General features: G+C 41.5%; 1 protein-coding gene across 1 annotated transcript in view; it reads left to right on the plus strand.

Moving 5' to 3' along the window:
* The first annotated feature begins 540 nt into the window (after positions 1–540).
* GLDN (gliomedin) overlaps positions 541–27,008 on the plus strand; it is a 140,460-nt gene continuing 113,992 nt past the window's right edge. Inside the window, exon 1 of the mRNA XM_049904987.1 lies at positions 541–1,083. Within this exon, the coding sequence (XP_049760944.1) occupies positions 721–1,083 (363 nt within the window). The 5' untranslated portion in view covers positions 541–720. The remainder of the gene's footprint in view (positions 1,084–27,008) is intronic.

The raw sequence follows: 27,008 nt of genomic DNA on the forward strand, positions 1-27,008 counted from the left end.
TTAAACTTCTTTGCTCATCACCCTGCCCTCTCCTGGGTATGGGTGGCAGGAACAGTTCTTAGTCTGCAAATCCTGGAAATCGCCCTTCATGATGACTTCTGCTTGGCAAGCAGGGCTGGGCTTTTCTGGATGGTAGCCTTTTAAACCCTCCAATGTCAACTGTCTTCCTGTCCCCATCTGTCCACTTCATTGGAAAGATGCTGGAGGTCTTCAGTGGCCTGTGAAGCCGTGGGGTTGTCGGGAGGAGCCAATGGCAGGCCGCCTAGGGGTGGGCCCAGCAGCAGGCCTCCCATGGACAGAGGGCAGGTACCTTGGCCTCTGGAGGGGTGGGGGAGAGGGTGGAATCCAGCGACTCCCTGGGCCATAAGAATTCCTGCTTTCCCCCTCAGTCTCACCCTCGTTCTGCCTGACTGGGTCATGGCAATGACCACCGGCAGGGCAGCAACAGAAAACGGAGAGAGAGGGGGGTTTGCCGGTTTGCTCCGCCGGGCACTGCCCGCCCCTCATGCGTGGGCTGTCTCAACTCGTTCTTCTCCCCAACTCCATCCGACTGTACCTCCGGGCTGCTCGGGCGCCACCACTACTGTCTCAGCCGGGAGGGCCTAAGGGCAGAGTGACTCACTCCGCTGTCACCAGCCCACGGCGTGCCCGGGGCGTATAAAAGCTGCCCGGGCAGGCAGCGGCGGAGCTCTGCCCTGCCAGGCCCTAGGCGCGCAGATCATGGCCCGAGGCGTGCAGCAAGGCCTCGGGGGCGTGGGCTGGGGGCTGCGCGGCGCCCTGGCTGTGGTGGCGCTGCTCTCGGCGCTCAACGCGGTGGGCACACTGTTCGCGCTGTGCCAGTGGCGCGGGCTGAGCACGGCGCTGCGGGCGCTGGAGGCGCAGCGGGGCCGGGAGCAGCGCGAAGACAGCGCCCTGCAAGCCTTTCTGGCCGAGCTAAGCCGCGCTCCCCGCTGGGCCCCCTCACCTGCCCAGAACGTCGCGAGCGCGGCGCGCAACAAGCGCAGCCACCGCGAGAAGCCGGCACAGCACATCCGCGCGGAGAGCCAGGACATGCTAATGATGATGACCTACTCCATGGTGCCGGTAGGCGGGAGCTCGTCTCCGGGTGGCGCCCTACGGGGTGGGTCGGGGGAGACGTAGGGGAGGGCGCCTGTCGTCCTCTTCACACTTGGCTAGCCAGCGAGTGTTGCGGAGAGAGGACCCTGGGTGTGAGTCTGGCTGGGTGACCTCGGCAAGCACCTTAGCCCTCTGGGGTCAGTTTGCTCATGTGTTGAATAGAGGTGGTGGGGCGAAGGGGTAAGCCTCTTCCACCTCTGACTGTGTTTGGTAACTGACACTGCAGGTGAATGAGGGAGGTGGGCAGTGTCTTCAGGGGCCTACTTCCCAACTTTTGACAAAAGTTTTCACCTGCTGGTGCTTGTGCCACTTGCCTGTGGCTGGAGCCCTCAGAGAGGACTGAGGAGCGTTTCTGAAACAGCATAGGCTTCTGCAGAAAGAGGATTCTTTCCCTGGCATGACAGAGTGGTCCCACTTTTCAACGGCCTCGGCTTACCCCCGTGAGAAAACTGTCAGCCTTATTTTCCTGCCTACACGGGGCCTAGGTGCTGAGAAAGTTGCCTCTCCATCTAAAGAGGTTCCAGATGGGAGAAACCAGTACAGAGCAATTTTCTTAAAACGCAGTGCCAAAGCTGAGGTTCTTAGTATGGGACCTCTGAATTGCTCCAGGGAGTCTGTGGAAACCAGAAATTGCCAGAATTGTTTGTGTGTGTGCCTCTGGGGAGTGAGTCCATAGCTTCCATTAGATTTCAAAGGGCCCTATTGCCCCCCTCAAAAAAGTTTAAGAAGCACTGCTTTAAAGAAACCTAAAAAAAAAAATTTTTTTCCCCTGTCTTAAGTTTCTGTGCTTTTGCTGATTTAAACTCAGTCATGATTTAACGGTCAAATTACAGTTCCCCATTCCATTTCATTACCCATTACAGTGCTATGATCATATTTCACTGTACAATTAGAAAGATATCAGTTCTGTCACAGGTCCAGGGTGAGACATGATACATAGTTTGGAACCCTAGGTATCTGAAGAGAAAATCCGCTTAAAGCTTCTGTTATCATACCAAAAAAAAAAAAAAAAACCCAAACCCGTTGCTGTCCAGTCAAGTCTGACTCATAGTGGCCCTGTAGGACAGGGTAGAAGTGCCCCATAGAGTTTCCAAGGAGCGCCTGGTGGATTTGAACTCCCAAGCCTTTGGTTAGCAGCCACAGCACTTAACCACTACTACACCACCAGGGTTTCCTCTGTTATAGAAGCTTTTAAGTATCTTACATGAGCTGAGGTGCTTTTCAAATATATCTTTAGAGAGAGATTAAGTTTTTCATGCCCAGCTTCATTTTCCCCCAATGTACTATTTAAAAATCTGAGCCCAAGCAAAAATTCCAAAAACTACCCCTGTAAAATAAAGAGATCTCCTTAGGGAAATTCCCTTTTCCCTCTCTTGGCTCCTATCCCCTGCATTTTGAAAACCTGACAGAGAGCTGCATCTGAGCACCAATAGGGTGTGGTAAAGGCTTGTATCCAAATTATAACCTCTTCTGTGTCAATCTGAAAGACAGATTTGACTCTCATGGTGACTTGGCAGTGCCACCACTAGCTCTGGTACAGGTCAGAGAGCAGAAACATCACATTTGTCAGGCTATGAGGTGCTTGTAGACCTTCACCAACTCATCCCCCACCTGCAGCGGTTATGTATGTTTTGTTTTTAAGTTTGATTTTTAATGAATTGATTACCAGGCAGATGACCAGAATCTAGAAAAATAAAAATAAATCATTTTATCAGTATTCATAACCAAAGTCCTTTGAAATTCTGAAGGTAAAAGAAAGTAACTAAGGAATTCTTTTTCCTCTGGGATTTTTAAAAATACAATTTATTTTATTTTTGTTGTTTTGAATATGCACAGCAAAACATACACCAATTCAACAGTTTCTACATATACAATTCAAGTGTCATTGATTACATTCTTCAAGTTGTGCAATCATTCTCACCTTACTTTTCCTAGTTGTCCCTCCCCCGTAAACATAAACTCACTGCCCCCTAAGGTTCCTGTCCAATCTTTTGAATTGTTGTTGTCAATTTGATTCCATATAGCTAGAATTTAAAAGAACATAATGCTCAAGGCCAACATTCTTTCCTAGTTAAGCTAAACTATTGTTTGGTTTAAAGAAGACTTTAGGGGATATTTTTGGTTTAAGGCTTTTAAAGATTATCTCAGGGCTATTAGTTTCAGGGGTTCATAAGAATTTGAAATTCTGTTCTAGATCCTCCCCTTCCCACCCCTTTCAATCAGGGTTCTTCTATAGAATCTTTGATCAAAATGTTCAGTAATGGAAGCTGGGCACCATCCAGTCCTTCTGGCCTCATGACAAAGGAGGCAGTTGTTCATGGAGAATGGTTATGTTTTGAGAGAGGGAACTTCATTGCAGGCCAGGAAAAGGCAACCAATATATTGCTAGCTTTGCTCTTAGGAGTGGTTCTCAATCTTTAGTAGGCTTAGGGATCACCTGAGAGCACATTAAAAATAGAGATTCCAGGGCCTTATCCTCAGAACTACAGAATCATAATCCCCAAGGATTGTTGTCGTTTTTAGGTGCCATTGAGCCGGTTCCAACTCATAGCGACCTTACATACAACAGAACAAAAACTGCCCAGTCCTGCACCATCCTCACAATCGTTGCTGTGTTTGAGCCCATTGTTGCAGCCGCTGTGTCAACCCATCTTGTTGAGAGCCTTCCTCTCTTTCTCTGATCATCTACCAAGTATGATGTCCTTCTTCAGGAATTGGTCCCTGCTGATAGCATGTCCAAAGTACTTTCTAAGCAACTTTCTGGCTGTACTTCTTCCAAGACAGATTTGTTCATTCTCCTGGCAGTCCATGGTATATCCAATATTCTTTGCCAACACCATAATTCAAAGGCATCAGTTCTTCTTTGGTCTTCCTTATTCATTGTCAGGCTTTCACATGCTTATGAGGTGATTGAAAATACCATGGCTTGGGTCAGGTGCCCTTAGTTCTCAAAGTGACATCTTTGCTCTTTAACACGGCAAAGAAGTTTTTGCAGCAAATTTGCCCAATGCAATATGTCGTTTGATTTCTTATATATATGTCGTTTGATTTCTTAACTGCTGCTTCCATGGGCGTTGATTGTGAATCCAAGTAAAATGAAATCCTTGAGAACTTCAATATTTTCTCTGTTTATCCTGATGTTGCATATTGGTCCAATTTTGAGGATTTTTGTTTTCTTTATGGTGAGGTGTAATCCATACTGAAGGCTGTAGTCTTTGATTTTCATCAGTAAGTGCTTCAAGTCATCTTCACTTTCAGCAAGCAAGGTTGTGTCATTTGCATATTGCAGGTTGCAGTGAGTCTTCCTCCAATGCTGATGCTGCATTCTTCTTCATATAGTCTGGCTTTTCAGATTATTTGCCCCCAAATCTGCTTTCTTAACAAGTCCCCTGACCCCGCTGCCATACCCCCACCTTAGCCCATGAGTTTGATGCAGGTGGTTCAGGGACTACACTTTGAGAAACACCGTTCTAGATTACTACTTCTCTCAGTTTAATGGTACATGAGTCTCCTAAGGATCTCTTTAAAATGCAGATTCTGATTCAGAAGCTCTAAGGTGGGGCCTAAGATTCTGCATTTCTAACAAACTCCCACTGATGCCTACACTGCTGATCCAAGGACCACACTTTGAGTGGCAAGGTTCTATACACTTGTTGAAATCACTGAGGAGCTTTAAAATTCACTGATACCTGGATCCCACCACCAGAAATTCTGAATTAATTGGTTCAGATGCAGCCTGGGGTGGGGGTGCTCACTCACCAGCAGGAAGGATCTTGGCAGCCTTCCCAATAGCCATCTGCTGTGCTAAGCTACCTTATTCTCACCAGCTCAACCTTGAAGCAGAGGAGCCAGCTTAATTGGTGAAAAGCCTTTTACTTTATTCTAGCAATATTCTTGCCATTTATCCTCACAATTGTTTTTCATCTTTACTCTCTGCTTTTCACAGAACCGAGAATGATTCATATAAGAAAACAATTTTAAAATTGTTTTAAAAGCCCTTCACTGGGCATCTCAAGTAGAGAAGTTGTTAAGAAAATTATTTAGTGTACCTCATGGAGGTTGTTGTTGTTAGATTCCATGGAATCGATTTCGACTCATAGTTGACCCCATGTTATGGAGTAGAACTTCCCTCTAGGGTTTCTTGGCTGTAATCTCTACAGGAGCAGATCACCAGGTCTTTCTCCTGCCAAGCTGCTGAGTGGGTTTAGGCCAACAGTTGAGCACAAACCCTTTGTACCACCAGGCCCCTTCTCAGGGAGGTAGATGTGCACACCTCTTATAGTTGATATCTACACTTTTCTCTAGCCCTTTTATACATCATCAGTAGATCTTAATCAAGGATGAGATCAGAGGTTACCACCCTGAGGTCCTAGACCTTAGTGATCTAGGAATGAAGAAATAAACTGTATGCAGGCTAATATCAGCATTTCAAAAAGCCTTTCAAACTGGCTCACTTGCCCAGCGTGAGCTTCCTCAAGCTGACACATCATGTTTTTGTGCTTTTGTCTGAAAGTACATCAGCTCAGCTTGGCAATTCTGCTTAGCACATTCTGAACAGAAGATGGTTGGCAGCTGTAAAGGTCTCTGTTAAAGGGCAAGATACTTAATTAGTACTTAACACAGTTAGTTTGGAGCAGCCAAACACGTTAAATCTTTAAAAGCAACGGGATAATTTGGGGAAAAGTAATAAAAGGGGCCCAGGATAGGACCTGGGAACCACCAGCAGGACAAGAACAGGGATTTGATGAGATGTTGGAAAGAGAAAATTTGACCCATCTGCTATTAACTCCTGGAGGAGATGGCTGCTTCTGTTCCATCTCGTTTTCTTCTGAGACCTCTTGTTATTCTCACTTCTCCTACCGTCACCTGCTCTCTCTCATCCCACTCTTCATATCTCACCTTTATCGATGCTCTGGTAGCTTTATCATCCTACCTTTGTATGTTAAACACTGACGGTTGAGCACCCATTAGGAGTTTTATAAATACACATAAAATTAAATACATATAACCGGTTGCTGTTGAGTCCATTCCAACTCATGGTGCCCCATATGGGTCAGAGTAGAACTGTGCTCCATAGGGTTTTCAGTGGCTGATTTTTGGAAGTAAATCTCCAGGCCTTTCTTTCAAGGCAGCTATTGGTGGACTTGAACTTCTTTCATTTAGCAGCCATTTACACCCAGGGACTGCCAAACACACACAGGGAAGCTGTAATGTACTGAGACTGGTAAATATGTATTTGTAAGAATTGTTGTCCTTGGGAGACCACATACATTTCTGTGCCCAGGACATTGTCCAAAATGTCTGGGCACCCTTCTAACAGGAAACCAAGTCTCACTATTTTAAAGCAGGGGTTACAAATTCAAATGGTTTATTCAAAGAAAGCAAATATTATTCATAAATGCTAGAAAGGCATTTGGCAGAATTTAACACCTATGCTTGATTAAAAAAAAAATATGCAGTAAAAGGGAACTCAGTAAATTCTTCCATGTGATAAAATGCAATTTATATATCAGCCCACAAAGCAGCTTTACACTTAATGGAGAAACACTGGAGGCATTCCTACTAAAGTCAGTATTAACAGAGGGATGCCTGCTATCATCACTACTGTCTCAGATTGTTCGAGAAGGATTAGCCAGAGCACTAGACCAGGAAAGGAGGTTTAAGAGCACTAAAGGGGGAAGTGAAACTCTTATTATTGCAGATCATATGATTGTGTATCTGGAAAACTCCAGAGAATCCATTGAAAGCCTTCTATAAACAATAAGAGATTTCAGTAGGGAAGCAAAATACAATAAAATAATATAAAAAAATCAATAGGCTTCCTGTAGCCAAACAGCTTGTTCAAAAATATAATAGAAGAAAAGATATGCAAAATCTGTGTGTATAAAAAAAGAAAAACTGTGTGTATATCTCTGTCTTTATCTTTTGCGTTAAGAAATGGGGAGGGTAATCTTAAAGATCACAAAAACTCAAACAAATGACAAGAAATAGCATGTTTTTGAATAGGAGATTTAACATTATAATGATGTCTGCCTTCCCTAAGTTATTGATAAACCCAAGGCCACCCCAAACATAAAAATACCAAATTTTGGGGGGTTTTTTTCTCCTCTCTGGAACTAAGCAAACTGGTTTTAAAAGTCCATATGGGAATATAAACAAGCACTAGTGACAGGAATTCTGAAAAGAAGAGCAATGAGCACTTGCTCTACCAGCTATTAAAACAGAATTAAAGTCTGAGTAATTAAAACAATGTGGGGCATGATAGACAGACCAATGGAACAGAATAGAAAGTGTGAAAATAGTCTCCCAAATACATGTGGAAATTTGGTACATAATAAAGACAGCATCTCATCTCAATCCAGAAGTGGATTTTTTAAATGATATTGAGACAGGACAGCCCTCTTGAAAAAGGTAAAATTGAATTCGTTTTTCACAGTGTGCAACTTAATAAACTCTAAATAGATCAAATATTTACATTTTTAAAAAATGAAACTCAAAAATTACTAGAAGAGAGGTAGGAGGAGGTGGAACCAAGTTGGCAGAGTAGTGAGATGCTTCTGGTGGTCTCTTTTACAACAAAGACCCGAAAAAACAAGCAAATCGACTATATATGACAATCTAGGAGCCTGAACATCAAAGGCACAGTTAAGAAATTGGACTGAGTGGCAGGGGGAGGGAGAGACAGTTCAGAAGCAGCAAGGAGTTGCCAGACCTAACACGGCAGGAACCGGCACCCTGCAGGCTGCAGCCGCTGGCGTGAGCACGGTGAGACAAGCAGTGGTGTTCAGGATGTATTTCCCACATTGGGAGAGATTGAGTGGTGGAAAGCTCACTCACACCTCCAGAATCAGTGAAAAGCGGCACTCTTGGCATAAGGTAAGTACTTGCATCTAATCTACTGCACAGACCAAAAAACACCCCTTTGGAAAAAACTCTGTCCCATTTAACTGACCCCTCACCACTCTGCATCACGTCCCAAGTTAGCTTCAGTGATAGTTGCTTTCCATGGCCTGAAAGTAAGACCACTCATGTGCCCTGAAAAGGAACAAATTAATAAACAGGGGGAAAGAATAATCTGCCATCTCCCTTAAGCTGGGAACTCAGGGCAGAAATAGCTCCTTTGCCTAGGCACAGACTTTGAATGCAGCCTTTCACCCTGCATAGACCTCTGTGGGCCCATTTCAGCAGCATAGGCCCTCATTAGCACAGTACAACAGGGTATGTACCTGAAAGCTAACTTCAACTGTTTCAGCTATATGGTGGAGAGGCAGGTTCGTGATGTTTGACACTGTTCTGCCTAATAAGTAGGGTCCTCACCTACCCACATCAGGGGTCTGAGGACTGGTGGCTTCACCCACACCACCTTGCCACCCTTGACGGGCCCAAGGATAAGTGATGCCTCCCAGTCCTTACAGCCAACAGCATTATGAGCCCATAGTCTGGCTGCAAAACCCACCCCCATAGGTGCCCTAGGGAGCATGGACACACTTTTCTCACAGACACTCAGGAGTGGTTATCAGTCCCCTTCCTTGCTCAACACATGACCCCCAACTGCAGCCAGATACCTGTGCCTACACCAATCACCCCTGCTCATCTAAGACTGTAGGTGAGAGCTTGCACCACACACTTGGTGACTGAATACCTGGATACCCTAGCTGAACCCACACAATAAAAGTAAATGAACTCATGGGCTCATATACCTAGTGACAGCTCTAACCACCTGGTGACAGGACATTAGAACTTCAAAGGTGTCAATAGTCAAACTAGCTCACTCAAGCAGCCTATATGGGCATATCAAAACAAAACAAAACAAGAAGCTAGGACACAGTAAGCAAACAGAAAATAAATAAATGTAATAACTTTTTCATGGCTTGGAGACAACAGTCAATATTAAATCACATGAAAAGGCAGACCATGATGGCTTCAGCAAGCTTCCAAAAAAAAGATTCAAGAAATCCTATGGATGAAGAGAACTTCCTGGAACTACCAGAAGTAGAACACAAGAGATTAACATACAGAACTCCTCAAGAGATCAGGAAGGAGATCAGGCAAAACGCAGAACAAGCCAAGGAACGCACAGACATGGCAATAGAGAAACTTAAGAAGATTAGAGAAGTGCATAATGACAAATTTTGTAGGCTGCAAGAATCCATAGAGAGACAGCAATCAGAAATTCAGAAGATTAACAATAAAACTTCAGGATTAGACAAGTCAGTAGAAAGACAGAGGAGCAGGACTGAGGAAATGGAGGTCAAAATTAGTGAGACTGAAGATAAAGCATTTGACACCAACATATATGAGGAAAAATCAGATAAAAGAACTTAAAAAAATGAAGAAACCCTAAGAATTATGTGGGATTCTATCAAGCAAAATAACCTACGAAAGACTGGAGTACCAGAACAGGGGGGATAACAGAAAATATACAGAGAACTGTTGAAGATTTGTTGGAGAAAACTTCCCTGATATCGCTGAAGATGAGGAGATATCTATCCAAGAAGCTCATCAAACCCCACACAAAGGTAGGTCCCAAAAGAAAATCACCAAGACATATTATAATCAAACTTGCCAAAACCAAAGATAAAGAGAGAATTTTAAGAGCAGCTAGGGATAAATGAAAAGTCACCTACAAAGGAGAGTCAATAAGGCTAAGCTCGGACTACTCAACAGACACCATGCAGGCAAGAAGGTAATGGGATGACATATATAAAGCCTCGAATGAAGAAAATTGCCAGCCAAGACTGCCTCTCAAATATAAAGGAAAAATTAGGACATTTCCAGATAAACAGAAGTTTAGGAAATTTGAAAAAACCAAACCAAAATTATAAGAAATACTAAAAGGAGTCCTCCGGTTAGAAAATTAATAATATCAGATAAAAACCCAAGACTAGAACACAGGACAGAGCAAACAGATATCAGCCCAGATAAGGAAATCACAATAATAAATCAAAACTAAAATGCTCAAAACAGAGAAACAGAGACGTCATTATGTAGAAGATTACAACATTAAAACAAAAAAGAGGGGATAAAAAGTGTAGTCATAGATCCTTCATAAGGAGAGGAAGTCAAGGCAATATCAAGAAATAAAAATTTGGTTTAAACTTAGAAAAATAGGGGTAAATATTAAGGTAACAAAAGAGGAAACTAACAATTCTACACATCAAAATAAAAAACAAGAAAAACACAAAGACTCAGCAAATCCAAAAGCAACAGCAATGAAAAGGAGGAAAAGACAATACACAAAGAAAAACAACTCAGCACAGAAAATTAAGTGGAAAAAAGAAACTGTCAACAACACACAGAAAAAAAATTACATCAAAATGACGGCACTAAACTCATACCTATCAATAATTACGCTGAATGTAAATGGACTAAATGCACCAATGAAGAGACAGAGTGGCATAATAGATAAAAAAGAGCATGATCCATCTACATGCTGCCTACAAGAGAAACACCTTAGATTTAAAAGCACAAACGAACTAAAACTCAGAGTATGGGAAAAAATATATCTAACAAAGAGCAATCAAAAAAGAGCAGGAGAGACAATATTAATTTCTGACAAAATAGATGTTAAAGTAAAATCCACCACAAAGGATAAGGAAGGACACTATATAAGGGTCAGTACTCCAGGAGGATATAACCATAATAAATATTTATGCAACCAATGACAGGGCTCCTAAATACATAAAACAAACTCTAACACCATTGAAAAGAGAGATAGACAGCTCCACAAAAATAGTAGGAGACTTCACCACACTGCTTTCAGTGAAAGACAAAACATCCAGAAAGAAGCTCAATAAAGACATGGAAGATTTAAATTCCACAATCAGCCTATTAGACCTCATAGACATATACAAAACACTTCACTCAACAGCAGCCACATATACTTTCTTTTCCAAAGCACATGGAACATTCTCCAGAATAGACCACATATTAGGTCATAAAGCAAGCCTTAACAGAATCCAAATCATTGAAATATTACAAAGCATCTTTTCTGACCAAAAGCCATAAAAGTAGAAATCAATAACAGAAAAAAGAAGGAAAAAAAAATCAAACATATAGAAACTGAACAACACCTTGCTCAAAAACTACTGGGTTATAGAAGAAATTGAGGTTGGAATAAAGAAATTCATAGAATCAAATGAGAATGAAAACACTTCCTACCAGAACCTTTTGAACACAGCAAAAGCAGCTCTCAGAGGTCAATTTATAGCAATAGATGCGCACATAGGAAAAAAAAGAAAGAGCCAAAATCAAGGAATTATCCCTATAACTCGAACAAATAGAAAGAGAGCAGCAAAAGAAGCCCTCGGGCAACAGAACAAAGCAAATAATAAAAATTACAGCAGAAATTAGATGAAATAGAAACAGAAAACAATTGAAAGAGTTAACAAGACCAAAAGCCAGTACTTTGAAAAGATCAACAGAATCAATAAACCATTGGCCACACTGACAAAAGAAAAGCAGGAGAGGAAACAAATAACCCAAATAAGAAATGAGATGGGCAATATCACAACAGACCCAACTGAAATTAAAAGAATCATAACAGAATGCTATGAAAAGTTGCACTCTAGCAAATTTGAAAACCTAGAGGAAATGGTATTCACTTAAAAAATTTTTTGGAAAAAAAAAGCATTTGACTGTGTGGATAGTAAGAAATTATGGATAACATTACGAAGAATGGGAAACCTAGAACACGTAATTATGCTCATGAGGAACCTGTATATAGATCAAGAGGCAGTTGTTCAAACAGAACAAAGGGATACTGTGTGGTTTAAAGTCAGGAAAGGTGTGCATCAGAGTTGTATCCTTTCACCATACCTGTTCAGTCTGTAAACTGAGCAGATAATCCAAGAAGCTGGACTATATGAAGAAGAATGGGGCATCAGGATTGGAGGAAGACTCATTAACAACCTGCGTTATGCAGATGACACAACCTCGCTTGCTGAAAGTGAAAAGGACTTGAAGGGCTTACGAATGAAGATCAAAGACCACAGCCTTCAGCATGGATTGCACCTCAACATAAGAAAACAAAAACCCTCACAACTGGACCAATAAGCCACATCATGATAAACAAAGAAAAGATTGAAGCTGTCAAGGATTCCATTTTATTTGGATCGACAATCAACACCCATGAAAACAGCAGTCAGGGAATCAAAAGACGCATTGCATTGGGCAAATCTGCTGCAAAGAACCTCTTTAAAGTGTTGAAAAGCAAAGATGACACCTTGAAGACTAAGGTGTGCCTGACCCAAGCCATGGTATTTTCAATCACATCATATGCACGTGAAAGCTGAGCAATGAATAAGGAAGACTAAAGGAGAATTGATGCCTTTGAATTGTGATGTTGGTGAAGAATATTGAATATACCACGGACTGCCAAAAGAGTAAACACATCTGTCTTGGGAAGAAGTACAACCAGAATGCTCCTTAGAAGCAAGGATGGCGAGACTGCATTTTACGTATTTTGAACATGTTGTCAGGAGGGATCAGTCCCTGGGGAAGGACGTCATGCTTGGTAAAGTACAAGGTCAGTGGAAAAGAGGAAGATCCTGCAGCATTTCATTCTGTGGTACATGGGGCACTCTGAGTCGAAAAAGACTCGATGGCACCTAACAACAAGAGGAAAGGACAAATTTCTAGAAACACACTACCTACCTAAACTAACAAACAGAGATAGAACAACTAAATAAGCCTATAATAAAAGAAGACACTGGAAATGTAATTTTAACAAAAAAAAAAGCCCTGGCCCCAGTGGCTTCGCTGGAGAGTTCTACCAACTTTCCGAGAAGGGTTAACACCACTACTGCTAAAGGTATTTCAGAGCATAGAAAGGATGGAATACTCTCACACTCATTCTATGAAACCAGCATAATCCTGATAATAAAACCAGGCAAAGACACCACAAAAAAAGAAAATTACAGACCAATATCCCTCATGAACTTAGTTACAAAAATCCTCAACAAAATTCTACCCCATAGAATTCAACAACATATCCAAAAAATAATTCACCATGACCAAGTGGGATTCATATGGTCATGGTATGCAGGGATGCTTTAACACTAGAAAAACAATCAATGTAATCCATCACATAAATAAAAAACAAGAACCACGTGATCTTATCAGTTGACGCAGAAAAGGCATTTTACAAAGTCCAACACCCATTCACTGGAAACCCTGGTGGCATAGTGGTTAAGTGCTACAGCTGCTAACCAAGAGGCCGGCAGTTCGAATCTGCCAGGCACTCCTTGGAAACTCTATGGGGAGGTTCTACTCTGTCCTATAGGGTCACTATGAGTCAGAATGGACTCAACAGCAGTAGGTTTGTTTTTTTTGGTTTAACAACCATTCATGACAAAAACTCTCAGCAAAATAGGATAGAAGGGCAATTCCTCAACATAATAAAGGGCATTTCTACAAAGCCAACAGCCAACATCATCCTAAATGGAGACAGTCTGAAAGCATTCCCCTTGATAACAGGAATCAAACAAGGATGCCCTTTATCACCACTTTTTTCAACATGGTGCTGGAGGTTCTAGCCAGAGTAATTAGGCCAGAAAAAGAAATAAAGGGCATCCAAATTGGTAAGGAAGTAGCTAAAGTATCTCTATTTGCAGATGATATGATTTTATACAGAAAACCCTAAAGAATCCACAAGAACTCTACTGGAACAAATAGAAGACTTAGGCAAAGAATCAGGATGCAAGATAAATATACAAAAATCAGTTGGATTCCTCTACATCAACAAAGAGATTGATGAAGAGGAAATCACCAAATCAATACCATTTACAATAGCCCCCAAGAAGATAAAATACTTATGAATAAATCTAACCAGAGTTGTAAAGGACCTATACAAAGAAAACTACAAGACAACTCTGCAAGAAACCAAGAGACCTACACAGTGGAAAACCATACCTTGCTCATGTATAGGAAGACTCATCATTGTGAAAATGTCAATTCTACCCAAAGTGATCTACAGATACAATGCAATCCCAATCCAAATTCCAATGGCATTTTTTAATGAGTTCGAGAAACAAATCACCAACTTCATATGGAAAGGGAAGAGGCCCCAGATAAGTAAAGCATTACTGAATAAGAACAACAAAGTGGAAGGCCTCACACTACCTGATTTTAGAACCTATTATACCACAACAGTAGTCAAAACAGCCTGGTACTGTACAACAACAGATACATAGACCAATGGAACAGAATTGAGAATCCAGACATAAATTCATCCACCTATGAGCAGCTGATGTTTGACAAAGGCCCAAAGTCAGTTAAATGGGGAAAAGATAGTCTCTTTAACAAGTGGTGCTGGCATAACTGGATATCCATGTGCAAAAAAATGAAACAAGACTCATACCTCACACCATGCACGAAAACTAACTCAAAATTGATCAAGGATCTAAATGTAAAATCTAAAACAATAAAGATCATGTAAGAAAAAATAGGGACAATGCTAGGAGCCCTAATACATGGTATAAACACCATACCAAACATTACTAACAATGTACCACCACCAAAAGAGAAACTAGATAGCTGAGAGCTCCTAAAAATTGAACACTTATGCTCATCCAAAGGCTTCACCAAAAAAGTAAAAAGACAACCTACAGACTAGGAAAAAAATTTTGGCTACAACAAATTCGATCAGGGTCTAATCTCTAAAATCTATAAGATACTGCAAAACCACAACAATAAAAAGACAAATAACCCAATTAAAAAATGGGCAAAGGATATGAGCATGCAGTTCACCAAAGAAGAAATTCAGGAGGCTAATAGATACGTGAGGAAATGCTCACAATCATTAGCCATTAGAGAAATACAAGTGGAAACTATAATGAGATTCCATCTCACTCCAACAAGGCTGGCATTAATCCAAAAAACACAAAATAGTAAATTTTGGAGAGGTTGTAGAGAGACTGGAACCCTTACACTTTGCTGGTGGGAATGTAAAATGGTACGACCACTTTGAAAATCTATTTGGTGGGTCCTTAAAAAGCTAGAAATAGAACTACCATACGATCCAGCAATCCCACTCCTTGGAATATATCCTAGAGAAATAAGAGCCCTCCCACGAATAGATATAAGCACACCTATGTTCATTGCAGCACTGCTTACAATAGCAAAAAGATGGAAACAACCAAGGTGTCCATCAACAGACGGATAAACAAATATGGCATATTCACACAATGTACTATGCAACAATAAAGAACAGTGACGAATCTGTGAAACATAACATGGATGAATCTGGAAGGCATTATGCTGAGTGAAATCAGTCAGTCGCAAAATGACAAATATTATATGAGACCACTATTATAAAAACTGAAGAAAAAGTTTAAACACAAAAGAAACCATTCTTAGATGGTTATGATGGTAGGGAGGGAGCGAGAGGGGTGTTTACTAATTAAATAGTAGGCAAGAATTATTTTAGGTGAAGGGAAGGACAACACACAATACAGGGGAAGTCAACACAACTGGACTAAACCAAAAGCTAAGACGTTTCCTGAATACAAGCAAACACTTCAAGGGACAGAGTAGCAGGGGCGGAGGTCTAGGGACCATTGTTTCAGGGGACATCTAGGTCATTTGGCATAACAAAGTGTATTAAGAAAACATTCTTCATCCCACTTTAGTGAGTGGCGTCTGTTGTCTTACAAGCTAGCAAGTGGCCATCTAAAGATGCACCAGTTGGTCTCGACCAACCTGGAGCAAAGGAGAATGAAGAACACCAAAGACACAAGGAAAATAGGAGCCCAAGAGACAGAAAGGGACACATAAACCAGAGACTCCATCAGCCTGAGACCGGAAGCACTAGATGGTGCCCAGGTACCACCAATGACTGCCCTGACAGGGAACACAAAAGAGAATCCGTGATGGAGCAGGAGAAAAGTGCAATGGAGACCTCATATTCTAGTAAAAAGACCAGACTTAATGGTCGGACTGAGACTGGAGGGACCCCAGAGGTCATGGTCCCCGGACTCTCTGTTAGCCCAAAACTATAATCATTCCTGAAGCCATCTCTTCAGACAAAGATTAGACTGGACTATAAGACCTAAAATGATACTGGTGATGAGTGTGCTTCTTAGCTCAAGTAGACACATGCGACTGTGTGGGTAGCTCCTGTCTGGAGGCAAGATGAGAAGGCAGAGGGGGACAGGAGCTGGTTGAATGGACATGGGAAATACAGGGCGGAAAGGAGGAGCATGCTGACACATTGTAGGGAGAGCAACTAGTGTCATACAGCAATATGTGTGTAAGTTTTTGTGTGAGAAACTGACTTGAATTGTAAATTTTCACTTAATGCCCAATTAAAAATTAAAAGGAAAAAAAATCACTAAGAAAATATCAGTAAATTTATTTTTAATCTTAAAAAGAGAAAGACATTTCATATTATAACTCAAAACCCAGAAGTAGTAAATGAATCAATCAATAAAAATACGACTACATTTAAAAGCACAGGCAAAAACAACAACAAACAACAGCATGGCCAACAACAGCCAAAAGCAAGCAAATGAACAGAAACACCATAAACAAGCAAAAGAATAGTGACAAACAGGAGAAAAAATGCTTGCAACACACGTCATAGAACAGGGCTAGTCTTCCTAGTATATGAAAAACAAAAAAAACCCAAACCCACTGCCGTCGAGTCGATTCTGACTCATAGCAACCCTATAGGACAGAGTAGAACTGCCCCATAGAGTTTCCAAGGAATGCCTGGCGGATTCGAACTGCTGACCTCTTAGTTAGCAGCCGTAGCACTTAACCACTATGCCACCAAGGCTTCCAGTATATAAAAACGCTCCTAAAAATTGATAAGAAAACAAGAAGAATCCAATAACAAAAACCAAACAAAAAGAGAATTCAATTTCTGTTTTTCCAACAGAGGTAGAAATCCAATAGGGAAATGGACAGACGACAGTTCTCAGCAAAGGAAATACAAGTGTCTCTTAAACATATGAATAATCTCTTAATTTAAAAATGCAAATTATGACTCCCCTGAAATATAATTTTTACCTGTCAGGATGACAAAAATACAAAATTTTGACAACACACTTGTTAAGGAAACTGAAGGGACACAGGCATTGTCTGGAGCACAAAATGGTACAACTATGAAAGGCAATTTGACAACACCTAGAAAACTTACAAATATGTTTACCCTTTGGGCCAGCAATCTCACTTGTGGGAACTTATCCTGTGTTAAAGACCTGCTCTTCTATGAAACAACATATGTACATGGTCATTCACTGCAGAATATTTGCAAAAGCAAAAGACTGTAAACAACCCAAGTCTGTCAATATGGAGCTAATTAAATAAACTTACATAAATACTCATTGGAATACTAAGTAGCTATGAAGCAAGAATAAGGAAACTATGTACTGTTAAGGAAGAATACCCAGGATATATTTTCTGGGTAAAAAGCAGAGAAAAATAAATATTGCGTTATCTTTTGTATGAGGAAGAAGGGGAAATATTAATGAAGAAACTAACAAAAGTACATACAGAGAATTGGGAAAAGGGGTAGGGAGCTACTGTGTAGTTCCTTGTATTGTTTTGACTTTTGAATTACATGAATGTATTCCTTTTTTTCAATGTGAGTGAATAGACCCATAAGCATAAGGTTACACAGCAGCCGCCACCCACCTCGGGGATGCGGAGACAACAGGGCATGGTAGGGAGTGTGCCAATCTGAGGTTCATGTGCTCTGTCTAAAGAGGAAACTCTAGCCGATTGTTGCCAGGCCAGGATGAGAGCCCAGTGTGCTTGATTTTTTCTTTTTTTTTTTTCAAGAGAAGTCAGAAGCCTGAGTTGTATATGACATCTCTTGGTTTTTAAATGTTGGCAATAATTCAAAAATTTTTTAATTGGCTAACAGTTATTGGCCAAATAGCACCCACATTGTAGGGCCATGTTAAGACTTCCAGCCATGAGTTTGCAGCAGTCTTATAATCATGAGTGGTTTTGAACAAAAATGGCTTTATTTAGATTGATCACTCCTTCCTCATCCTTACTTACCAGTCTGGTTCTGAAAGGATAATAGTAATAGTGTCACTGTGGTTGTTGTTACTGGTTGAGGTGGAGGCGATTTTTAACTTTTGATTAGGTTCACCTTGTTTTGGGGGTTGTTTTTTGCTGCTCCCAAAAACCAACTCCATCTTCAGTAGATGGGGATTTCCCATCACTGTAGCTTTTCAAAAGCCTGTGCTCCTGATTCTGAGGAGAGTTTCCAAGGATAAGATTGCAGCTGTGTTAAGCAGAAACACATTATTGTAGCAAATATATAGCTTCCCATGGTGACTGCTATGAAGTACACTCATAAACCCTATGCCATTGGGTCGATTCTGACTCATAACAACGCTATAGGACAGAGTGGGACTGCTCCATAGGGATTTCAAGGAGCGGCTGGTGGAGTCAAACTGCTCACTTTTTGGTTATACATTCTATGTACTGGTAAAAGATCACATTACCTTTAATCACAATTCCTGCCTTCATGGATGCTCTATATTCTTGAAGGCCCTAAAATGGCTGTTCCAGGGTTCACTTCTCTTCCCTACCCCCAGGACTGGGCTCCTTCCGGATGGTGTAAAGATGAGAATTTAGACCAGGGGTCAGCAAACAGCTGTTTGTGGGCCAAATCCAGCTCCTCAACTCTTGTTGGTTGCCCTGCAAAATAAGAATGCTTTTTACATTCTTTTAAGTGCCTGGGGGAAAAATCAGGAGAATAAGAATACTTCATGTCAAATGAAAATTACATGAAATTCAAATCTGAATAACCATAGCATTTTTTGAAACACACCCATGCTCATTTGTTTACATATTGTCTATGACTGCTTTCGCACTACAGTGACAAAGGGGAGTAATTTTGACAGAAACAACCATGTGGCCCACAAAGCCTAAAATATTTACTGTCTGACCCTTTACAGAAAGTTTGCTGATCCCCTGGTTTAGAACAAGGCCCACAAGGCTATTCTTCTGGAAGACCCCAGGCTACTAAATCAGAGTTGCTCCAGCCTTGGGGTAACAGCAACAGAAATTTACTTCCTCATAGTTTTGGAGGCTGGAAGTCCAAATCAAGGGCTCGACCTTGTCAATTATTTTCTTTTCTGTAGCCCCAGGCATTCCTTGGTTCCTTGGCATTTCTTAGCTTGTAGACAATCCTCACCTGATGTTTGACTTCCCCTTGTGTGTGCCTCTGTGTCTATTCTGGTCTTTTTATAACTCCGAAGTGATTAGGTTTGAGACCCATGTTATACTAGTATGACCTCATTGATATAACAACAGAAAAACCCTATTTCCAAACAGGATCACTTGCATAGGTGCAGAGGCCAGAAATTTAACACCTATTTTAGGGGACACAATTCAGTCCGTAACATCTGGGTTCCAAGAACTCCAGAGAGACTGGATGCAGGCTAGGGCATGCCTGAGAGTGTGGCTCACTCTAGAGGGGTGATATAAGGCTGAGCCTTGCTCATCTGGGCTGGCTTCCCATCTCCAAGGCAGCCAAGGTTAGGAAAGCTTTCAACCAAGCCATTAACCCCACATCTAGGTCTTGTTTCAAACCATATCTGTTCTCTTAGATTGGAAGGAAGAGATTCATGCCTCTTTAGGTCCTGCAGCACAGGGTGGGCCAAAAAAAGACAGGACAGCTGAAGCCTTAACCCACATTCAGAGCCTAGGAGACAGGAAACCTTCATCAGAGCAGCATGTGAACATGTGCACTTGGGGGTGGCAGGGCTGTGTGCTCTGGGTGGTCTGTCTACACATCAGGAGCTATTTTCAGGTGCCAGCTACTGGTGAGGAAGAATGTGATGCTCTATCTCTGCTAAGATTGTGTCTAGCATTGGCGCTGTGAACACTCGTAAACTTAACTCATATCTGAGGCAATGATGGTGAGGTGAGGAAGGGGGAGAGAGCTGGCCCCTTAGCTACATCCTTCAGACACTGTCTTCACCCAGGGCATATTTCACACATACAAATAAAACATTTCCAGTTGGACATATAGTCGTCAAGATTCTCTGAGGACATGTGTAAGAAGTGGATTAAGACTGAGCATCTGACCAATGACAATGATGACCAAGGGAATGGCATTAAACTATTTGGGCCCACTTCCAGATCTTAGAGCTATTAAAAAGCCCCTAGTCCCTTTTGACTCATATGTGTTTGTCAGTTTGTCATACCGGGGGGGCTTACATGTTGCTGTGATGCTAGAAGCTATGCCACTGGTATTCAGATACCAACAGGGCCACCCATGGCAGACAGGTTTCAGCTGAGCTTCCAGACTGAGATAGACTAGGAGAAGGACCTGGCAGTCTACTTCTGAAAAGCATTAGCCAGTGAAAACCTTATGAATAGCAGTGGAACATTGTCTGATATAGTGCTGGAAGATGAGCCCCCCAGGTTGGAAGGCACTCAAAAAACGACTGGGGAAGAGCTGCCTCCTCAAAGTAGAGTCAACCTTAATCATGTGGATGGAGTCAAGCTTTCAGGGACCTTCTATTTGTTGATGTGGCATGACTCAAAATGAGAGGAAACAGCTGCAAACACCCATTAATTATAGGAACCTGGAATGTAGGAAGTATGAATCTGAGAAAATTGGAAATCATCAAAAATGAAATGGAATGCATAAACATCAATATCCTAGGCATTAGTGAGCTGAAATGGACTGGTATTGGTCATTTTGAATCGGACAATCATGTGGTCTTCTATGCCAGGAATGACAACTTGAAGAGGAATAGTGTTGTGTTCATTGTCAAAAAGAACATTTCAAGGTCTATCCTGAAGTACAATGCTGTCAGTGATAGGATAATATCCATACGCCTACAAGGAAGATGAGTTAATACTACTATTATTCAAATTTACACACCAACCGCTAAGGCCACAGTTGAAGAAATTAAAGATATTTACCAGCTTCTGCGGTCTGAAATTGATCAAGCATGCAATCAGGATGCATTGATAATAACTGGTGATTGGAATGCAAAAGTTGGAAGCAAAGAAGAAGGACTGGTGGTTGGGAAATGTGACCTTGGTGATAGAAATGATCCCAGAGATCACATACTAGAATTTTGTAAAACCAACAACTTCTTCTTTGCAAATGCCTTTTTTCACCAACATAAATGGTGACTCTATATGTGAACCTCGCCAGATAGAATACACGGGAATCAAATCGACTACATCTGTGGAAAGAGATGAGGGCATGGCTCTATATCATCAGTCAAAACAAGCCCAGGGGCCAATGGCAGAACAGACCATCGATTGCTTATTTGCAAGTTCAAGTTGAAACTGAAGAAAATTAGAACAAGTTGACAAGAGCCAAAGTAAGACCTTGAGTATATCCCACCTGAATTTTTGAGACCATCTCAAGAACTGATTTGATGCATTGAACGCTGATGACCAAAGACCAGAGGAGGTATGGAATGAAATCAAGGACACCATCCATGAAGACAATAAAAGGCCATTAAAAAGATAAGAAAGAAAAGACCAAAATTAGTGTCAGAAGAGATCCTGAAACTTGCTCTTAAATGTTGAATATCTAAAGCATAAGGCAGAAATGAAGTAAAAGAACTAAATAGAAGATTTCAAAGGGTGACTCCAGAAGACAAAGTATTATAATGACATGTGCAAAGACCTAGAGAGAGAAAACCAAAAGGGAAGAACACACTCGGCATTTCTCAAGCTGAAAGAACTGAAGAAAAAATTCAAGCCTCGAGTTGCAATAGTGAAGGATCCCATGGAGAAAATATTAAATGATGCAGGAAGCACCAAAAGAAGATGGAAAGAATACACAGAGGCATTATACCAAAAAGAATTGGTCAATCTTCAACCATTTCAAGAGGTAGCAGATGATCAGGAACTGATCGAACTGAACGAAGAAGTCCAAGCTGCACTGAAGGCATTGGTGAAAAACAAGGCTCCAGGAGTTGACGGGACACCAGTTGAGGTGGAAGTGCTCATTTGTTTATGCCAGGAGATTTGGAAGACCTGGCCAACTGACTGGAAGAGATCCATATTTACACTTATTCCCAAGAAAGGTGACCCAACCGAATACAGAAATTATCCAAAAATATCATTAACATCACACACAAGTAAAATTTTGCTGAAAATCATTCAAAAGTGACTGCAGCAGTATATTGACAGGGAACTGCCAGAAATTCAGATCAGATTCAGAAGAGGACATGGAACCAGGGATATTATTGCTGATGTCAGATGGATCCTGGCTGAACGTAGAGAATATCAGAAGGATGTTTACCTGTGTTTTATTGACTATGCAAAGGCATTCAACTGTGTGGATCATAAGAAATTAGAGATAAGATTTCAAAGAATGAGAATTCCAGAACACTTAATTGTGCTCATGAGGAATCTGTACATAGATCAAGAGGCAGTTGTTCGAACAGAACAAGGGCATACTGCGTGGTTTAAATTCAGGAAAGGTGTGTGTTAGGATTGTATCCTTTCACCATACCTGTTCAATCTGTATGCTGAGCAGATAATCCGAGAGGCTGGACTGTATGAAGAGGAACGGGGCATCAGGATTGGAGGAAGACTCAATAACAACCTGTGTTATGGAGATAACACAACATTTCTTGCTGAAAGAAAGAGGACTTGAAGCTCTTACTGATGAAATCAAAGACCACAGCCTTTGGTAGGGATTATACCACAACATAAAGGAAACAGAAAATCTCACAAGTGGACCGATAAGGAACATCATGATAAATGGAGAAAAGATTGAAGTTGTCAAGGATTTCATTTTACTTGGATCCACAATCAACACCCATGGATGCAGCAGTCAAGAAATCAAGAAATGCATTGCATTGGGCAAATCTGCTGGGAAAGACCTCTTTAAAGTGTTTCAAAGCAAAGATGTCACTTTGAAGACTAAGGTGTGCCTGACCCAAGCCATGGTATTTTCAATCGCACCTATATGCATGCGAAAGCTGGACAATGAATAAGGAAGACCAAAGAAGAATTGATGCCTTTGAATTGTGATGTTGGCAGAGAATATTAAATATACCATGGACTGACAGAAGAACGAATAAATCTGTCTTGGAGCAAGCACAACCAGAATGCTCCTCAGAAGCGAGGATGACGAGACTGTGTCTTACATACTTTGGACATGCTATCAGGAGGGATCAGTCCCTGGAGAAGGACATCATGCTTGGTAGGGAACAGGGTCAGCGAAAAAGAGGAAGACCCTCAATGAGATGGATTGACACAGTGGCTACAACAATGGGCTTAAGCATAACAACAATTGTGAGAATGGCAGTATTTCGTTCTGTGGTACATAGGGTCACTATGAGTCAGAACCGTCTCAATGGCATCTAACAACAACAATAACAACTGTTCCTTTTGAAGGGTCCCTGGTGGCTCAGTGGTTAAAGCATTTGGTTGCTAACCAAAAGCTCGACAATTTGAACCCAGTAGCCACTCCATGGGAGAACAACGTAAGCAGTCTGCTTCTGTAAAGATTAGTCTTGGAAACCCTGTGAGGGCAGTTCTATTCTGTCCTATAGGGCCGTTGTAAGTCCTGGTTATGCAGTTTGGTAGCTGGGTGACTTTGGGCAAGTCACTTAGTTTCTCCTTGCCTCATTTTCTCCAACTGTAAAATAGAAATAATAGCATCTACCTCATAGGATTCTTAGGAGATTTTAATGAGATAATAGAGGTAAACTACAGTGCCTGGTACAGTCAGATTCTCAGTAAGTATTCATTGCTGCTGCTCTTAAGATGAATCACAATTACTGGTGATCTGCTTCTGAAAGATCACAGCCCTGAAAACCCTGTGGAGCATAATTCTACTCTGCACACATGGGGACCCCACGAGTGGGAATCAACTCAATGGCAATAACAACTTTATCATTGGTCCTTCTTGCCCCATGCCTTCAGCATCTTGTTTCTGGGTTTACTCTTCATCTACAATTCCTTCAGGATGCCAAGTCATCTGTTTATCTGTGCTTCTATCGGCTGCTACTTCGGGATAGTATTTGGCCTCTTGAAGCCTTCATTGGCATCATACCAGCCTAAACCATCTTGTCATTGACAACCACACACCTTTGAAATGGGAACAGGGCTTCTTCAGCAGTTCAGGATTTCCCAGCCCCTTTTTTTCTCTTCCCAACCCTTCACAGCCACTAGCAAGGTTTGACACCCACTGAAAGAGAGTCATTTTACCTCCTTTCTGACTGACTGTTACTCTTAACTGCTGTTGATTCCTGTTGGTGGCAGTCCTGAAGAAAGCTTTGGATGCTTTCATTTGGAAAATTGAGAAAATGGGAGTAGAAAGTAGAGAAGTGGGGTGGGAGTGGGGGGCCTAATTACTTCTAAGAAAGAACAATTTACTTCTTAGGGGTTTTGTGCTTTCCAGCATGTGGTTACCTATGTGGGAACTATCAGAATAGTCCTTGGATTTGATAAGAACACGTTTAACTCATTGAAAAAAAAAAAAAAAAGACTTTTTTCTCTCTCTCTTTCTCTACATTCCTCACAATTCCCCCCACCAAAAACGAAATTCTTGGCCAAATCCAGTTGACATTCAAACTTAATTTACATGTATTTTATCGACAGACTAAAGGTCATGCTGTGTAAAACAAGCCAAAGCTTTTAGGTTGTGATTCAACTACAAAGGGAGTATTTCTCAGCCCATCAGTTGCTTTTATGTAGATCTTTGGGTTTTAATAGCTCTGTATTTTAAATAGATATAATTTACTTCTAGCTTAACTGAAGTTCAAGGCATAATTTTCTTTACTGGAAGGTAGAGTTAAAATAACAAGACTAACTAAAGATCATTCAAAAATGAAATTTGTGGAGTTTGTTCTGAATGCAGTGGATAGAGTAATCCCTTCATCTGCCACTCAGAAAAAGTTTATTGTGCTCATTTAAGTGCTGGGAACTTTGGAGGCCCTGCCTGACATGTCTGTAAACTGTGAAGTACTTTGTAATACTTCGTGGATAACTATAGCCAAAATGATAAGCAGGCAACTGCAAAATAGTTCTCCAGTTTTTCAGTAATTTAGAGGGTGAGTGGAGTACCTGGCTGGTGCAAATGGCTAATGCACTTTGAATCCACCCAGAAAAAAAACAGAGGACCCCGGAAAAAAAAGGCCTGGCAATCTACTTTCGAAAAAATCAATCACTGAAAACCCTGTGGAGCATAGTTCTACTCTGACACACATGAAGTCACCATGATTTGGACTCAACAGTAACTGGTTTAGTGGGTGAGTATTGGAGTCTAGGAGCCCTGGCGGTGCAGTAGTTAAGTGCTCGAATATTATCCAAAAGATTGGCAGTTCAAACCCACCTGCCACTCTGCAGGAGAAAAATGTGGCAGCCTGCTTCCATAAAGATTTATGGCCTTGGAAACCCTATGAGGCAGTTCTCTGTCTTACAAGGTCTCTATGAGTTGGAATTGACTTAATGGCAGTGGGTTTGGTTTGAATTGAAGTCTAGAATCTTTTGGAGGGGAAAAAATGCTCTCTCCCTATAGGCAACACTTGAGGACCTCAGAGCCAATGTCTCTAAACAGGAAGCCCTTTAGAGGAAAATCCTTTCTCATGAGTTGCATAATGAGCATTAAGGCAGTCAAGAAGAGAGAAAATCCACCCTAAATAGAGTGAAGAAGAACTGTTTTGTGGAGGAGACAGAACTTGAAATGGGCAATGTAGGATTGGGTGAGGTTTGGGCAGGCACGATGAATGAATCACTTCAAGTACAGGTAATATTTGAGCCAAGGTCTAGGGACTGGAATGAACATGGTGGGAGCCAAGAAGAGCAAGAAGCCTGGCCTTCCTATGCTGAAGAGCTTGGTTTGGAGAGAAGGGGAACCAAGGTTGGCTAGGTTAGAGAAAGCCTTGAATTTCCACTTATAAGAAGTTGGGAATGAATCTGGTGGGCAGCCGGGAGCCAGTGCAGGCCCTTGACCAGGGGAGAGTCATCAAGAAAGTGGTTTTACAGGAGGATGGTGGTGCAGTGCAGGAAAAACGGAGTGCAGACATTTTAGACAGACTAGAGGCAAGAGGAAAGTTAGGAAGTTACTGCATTAGTCCAGGCACGAAATGATTCATGCCTGGCTAAGGAATAGAGAAGAAGGGATAAGTCCTAGAAATATCAAGAATGTCTTGAACTTGGTAACTGATTGGATATAAGGGAAGAAAGATAAAGGAGCCATTTGGTTCTCTTCCATCCAACACCAAGAAGGGTGGTGGTGTCGTAGACGAAAATGAGGAATCTTGAAGCAGGTTAGCTCAGAAGTGAGGATGCTGAGTTTGTTTCAGGACTGAATATGAGATGAAAAGAGAGAAAGAAAGATGGAGGGAAAACTGAGACAAGAAGGAGAATTCGAGGAAATGGGAACATCCTGCGCCCTGACGTCCAAGAGAGCTCTGTCTTCTCCCTGAGAAAGGTATCTCCAAATCTAAAAAGTAAAAGGCAGACACCAAAATATCTTGAATGTAAGAGCAGGGGCTCTGAAATCAGACTGTGTGTTTCCTCCTGGTCCCCCTATTAGCTGTGTGACCTTGGGCAGGTCTCTCGACTGCTCTGCATCCCAGTACCCTCATCCTTAAAGAGGTGATGATAATAGTATCTACCTTAGGGTTATCATAAGGGTTCAATTAGACTATAGGGTCTGTCCTATAGGGTCGCTATGAGTTGGAAGAGACTCGACCGCACTAAGTTATAGTAAGTCCTTATCACAGTGCCTGGAACTCAATATGTATTAGCTTATTGTCATTTTAGTATTTGTCAAAGGCTCTCTTTCTGGGATTCAGGGAATTTTGAAGGCTTGTAATAAAAAGACTTTGGAGGGAGAATCAACCGAACTTGCCAGAGAAAAGGCAGATTCTAGGATGACTCTAAAACTTGGAATCTCAAGTGATTGGGGCAAAAAAAAAACCACGAGAAAGAAT

The sequence above is a fragment of the Elephas maximus genome, chromosome 12 (assembly GCF_024166365.1).
Source record: "Elephas maximus indicus isolate mEleMax1 chromosome 12, mEleMax1 primary haplotype, whole genome shotgun sequence".
NCBI lineage: Eukaryota > Metazoa > Chordata > Mammalia > Proboscidea > Elephantidae > Elephas > Elephas maximus.